The 3151-nt window shown below is 51.9% G+C and overlaps 1 protein-coding gene across 2 annotated transcripts in view; it reads left to right on the top strand.

Annotated features, from left to right (window-relative positions):
- BIN3 (bridging integrator 3) overlaps positions 1–3151 on the top strand; it is a 50945-nt gene that overhangs the window by 35279 nt on the left and 12515 nt on the right. For both annotated transcript variants that reach the window (XM_010845481.1, XM_010845482.1), the window contains 2 exons: positions 1853–1989; positions 2653–2693. In XM_010845481.1, coding sequence (XP_010843783.1) covers positions 1853–1989; positions 2653–2693 — 178 coding nt within the window. The remainder of the gene's footprint in view (positions 1–1852; positions 1990–2652; positions 2694–3151) is intronic.

Below are 3151 nucleotides of genomic sequence, written 5' to 3'. Positions count from 1 at the left end.
GCCCGCTGTAGTGCGGATGGCCTGGCCCACCCCCAGGCTCTGAGTCATCAGGTCTGGGCAAGGCCTGAAAATCTGTGTTTCTAGCCAATTCCCAGGCAGCACTGATGCTGCTGGTCCAGGGACCCCACTTTGAAAACTACTGCCCCAGACAGTGGGGGGGGGGGAATCAGATTATGCCTTTCCTGGTCTTGGAAATCCCTGAGCTGGTGCCTAGACAGGATCTCACGTCTGAAGCTGTGGGTCCAAAATAAGATCAAGGAGGCGTGACCAGTCCCCGCTGGGTCCTCATCAACCCTGGCATTCCCGGGTTGTGTTAAGGCCCTAGAGACTCATGTGGGGTCTGAGACCTCGAGCTGTCCAAGGTACAAAGCCCACCAAAGCCTCCTGGTTTGTACTGGTCTGGCCATGCCCCTCGCCTGACCCTGCAGAGCTAGGGTGAGGGCTGTGAGCTGCTCCAGTGGAGCGCGGGGGGCCCTCTGTTCATGCAGGCCAGTCATATCTCAGAGTGGAGTTCCAGACCCAGTGCCACCCTGCAGATACTCACTTTTCATTCACTTCAGGTGGTTCTAGCAAAGAGACACCACATGAAGATGTGGCACCTGTAGGAAAGAAAAGGAAAATTGGGAAGAAAGTCTTCCCACCTGACCTTTGCCTTTTGGGGATTTTTCCTCAACTATTTAAAAAAAAAGGTGGAAGAAATTTTTCAAAAACATTTCTAGATTTGTCCAGGTTTTTTCATCTTTTAGTGATGTTGTCTGCAGCCATTTCATGATCCAGTCAAGGTGCATGAGTTTGTGCCTAAACCTACAAAGTTATCTACTTTTTTTTTTTTTAAGAGGGTTTTTCCCTCCATTGCGTCAACATCTCTGGGAGGTTTACATTTCCAGTCATCTCATATTTTGCCCTTCAGCTGGGGGGATCTGCAGCACACTCCCAGAGTCAAGAGAAATCAAGGTGCTTATTACAATAGCGTGCTTTGGTTTAATTGGCAGCATTTTTTTTTCTCTCTTTAATGGCTTATACAGTAATGGCATGTCTTACAATTGACAGCATCTTTAATGTAATGACATAAAATAGTAAGAAATAGTTCAAAGATTTGTTTTCCCCTGAGCCCCTGAAACTGGTACAGGCGCTACAGGGCAAACAAGGCCCTTCTCCAGCCTTTCCGACCCCTCCGGGATTTTGTTTGCTGGTAATAGAGGCCTGAAAAAGTCTATGGGGCCAAGAACTCCAACACTGCCAACAGGTTGCCTCGCCACACCAAATCCTGCCAAGTTTTGTCAATAAAGTTTTATTGGAACACAGCCACACCCATTCTTTGGGTATCACCTGTGGCAGAGTTGAGTTGTTGGAAGTCTAAAATCTCGTCTGTAGCCCTGTACAGTACCTTTGCCTCCCTGATGTAGATACTGTTTTACTTTTTACGTGAGGGAGCCCCAAACAAGCCTCACATCCAAACTGCTTGGAGATTTTTTCGAACACATATTCCTGGATTCCAAGCTTACTGAAATAAATCTTTAGAGCTAAGAAATGTGGATTCCTTACAGCTTCCCATCCACATGATTCTGTTAGAATCTAGAGTTTGGAAAATAGGTCATTGCAGCAGGTAAATCTGCTCAGAAGAATTCCCACAAGCAGCATCCGATGAACGTTAGCAGCGTCAGGCACGCATGTTATATGCCATGAGGACCAATGCCTGGTGCCTCTGGGGTAACTGTGGTTTTGATGGCCTGTGGCCATGGGTGGAGGTCATCCAGGTGCAAGACTCTGGCCCCAGGAAGGACAGGGAGCCTGCAGACAAGACCTTGAAGCCTGTCCTGTCATCAATTCACTGAACTTTGATCTCTTAAAGCCATGTCTAAATCCGCTGTGAAGATATCCTTGGACTTGCTCTCCAACCCCCTCTGCGAGCAAGACCAGGACTTTCTGAACATGGTGACTGCCCTGGACACAGCCATGAAGCGGATGGATGCCTTCAACCAGGAAAAGGTGACTGGGGTCTCTGCCCACCCCCCACATTCCACGGCTTGTGGAATCTTAGTTCCCCAACCAGGAATAAAACCTATTCCCCCTTCAGTGGAAGTGCAGTCTTTAACCACTGGACCACCAGGGGATTTCCAGGGTGACTGAGGTGTTGGTCTTCCCCCTTCTCAAGGCTTCTGTCTGGGAGAAGTGCTACATGGAGTCTTTGCGGAGGCTCAATCTCTCCGGGCGCCTCAGTGTCCCAGCCCTGTGAGCTCTGTCCTGGCCACCGTGCCCCTGCAATGGGTCCTTGCCATGGCTCCTGTGAGCTCACGTCACTCACCATGAGGCCACAAAGGAGATTCAGGCCAGCTCTGCCCACCTGCACCCATAGCCCCTCAGACTCATTGTGGCTACCCACCCAGCCTCCCCACCAGACATGGCCACATTTGGCCTTCCAGACCCTGGTCCACAGGATGAGAACTGCCATGAGACAAGACAGTGCCTCTGGTCGCCCTTCAGGCTCCCTGCTCATCATCTCTGCCTTGCTCCTTCAACAGTTAGGGGTGCTCCTCCCTGCCTGGAGCTCTCAGGGCACCCCTGTCAGGCCCATTTCCTTTCTTTTTTCCCCTTTGGGGAAGAGTCTAGCCTCCCCCGAGTCTTGACGCCACCTGGTTTTTCTTTCAACAGGTGAACCAGATACAGAAGACTGTGATTGAACCCTTAAAAAAGTGAGTAAAAGTCGTGGGGTCCTTGGACCTCAGGGCATGTACTGAAAAGGCAGTTCAGCTAGCCACTTGGGAACTGAATATCATTTCTATTAACCTGTCCCCAGAGTCACTGGGCAGACAGGAAGCTCCAGGGGACACCGGTGGCCTGCCCTGTGGCCCTGGGGTTGACACTCGGGGTGGCTGCAGAGCACCCCACGTGGCCGGGAGTGCTCAGTGACGCCAGGGCCCACCTGCCCCTCCACGGCAGCCGGCTGGCGCCCCCGCGGTCTTTCCGTGTTGTAGTCCCTTTGTTCCTGATGGGCCAGAGCTTGTGGGGTTAAGCTAGCAGAGATCTTGGCCAGCCCTCAGCGGAGATGAGCGAGGCCTTTCATCTCAACCGGGCTGGGAGAGCAGCTGCCTGCAGCACCCGGCTTTTAAAATGTGGGGGTGGCCACTCACAGGGAGGGGCACAGCCGCCT

Source organism: Bison bison, unplaced genomic scaffold, assembly GCF_000754665.1.
Source record: "Bison bison bison isolate TAMUID 2011002044 unplaced genomic scaffold, Bison_UMD1.0 scf7180017864217, whole genome shotgun sequence".
Lineage (NCBI taxonomy): Eukaryota > Metazoa > Chordata > Mammalia > Artiodactyla > Bovidae > Bison > Bison bison.
Note: the sequence above shows the minus strand (reverse complement) of the source record. Positions and strands in the feature narration are given on the sequence as shown.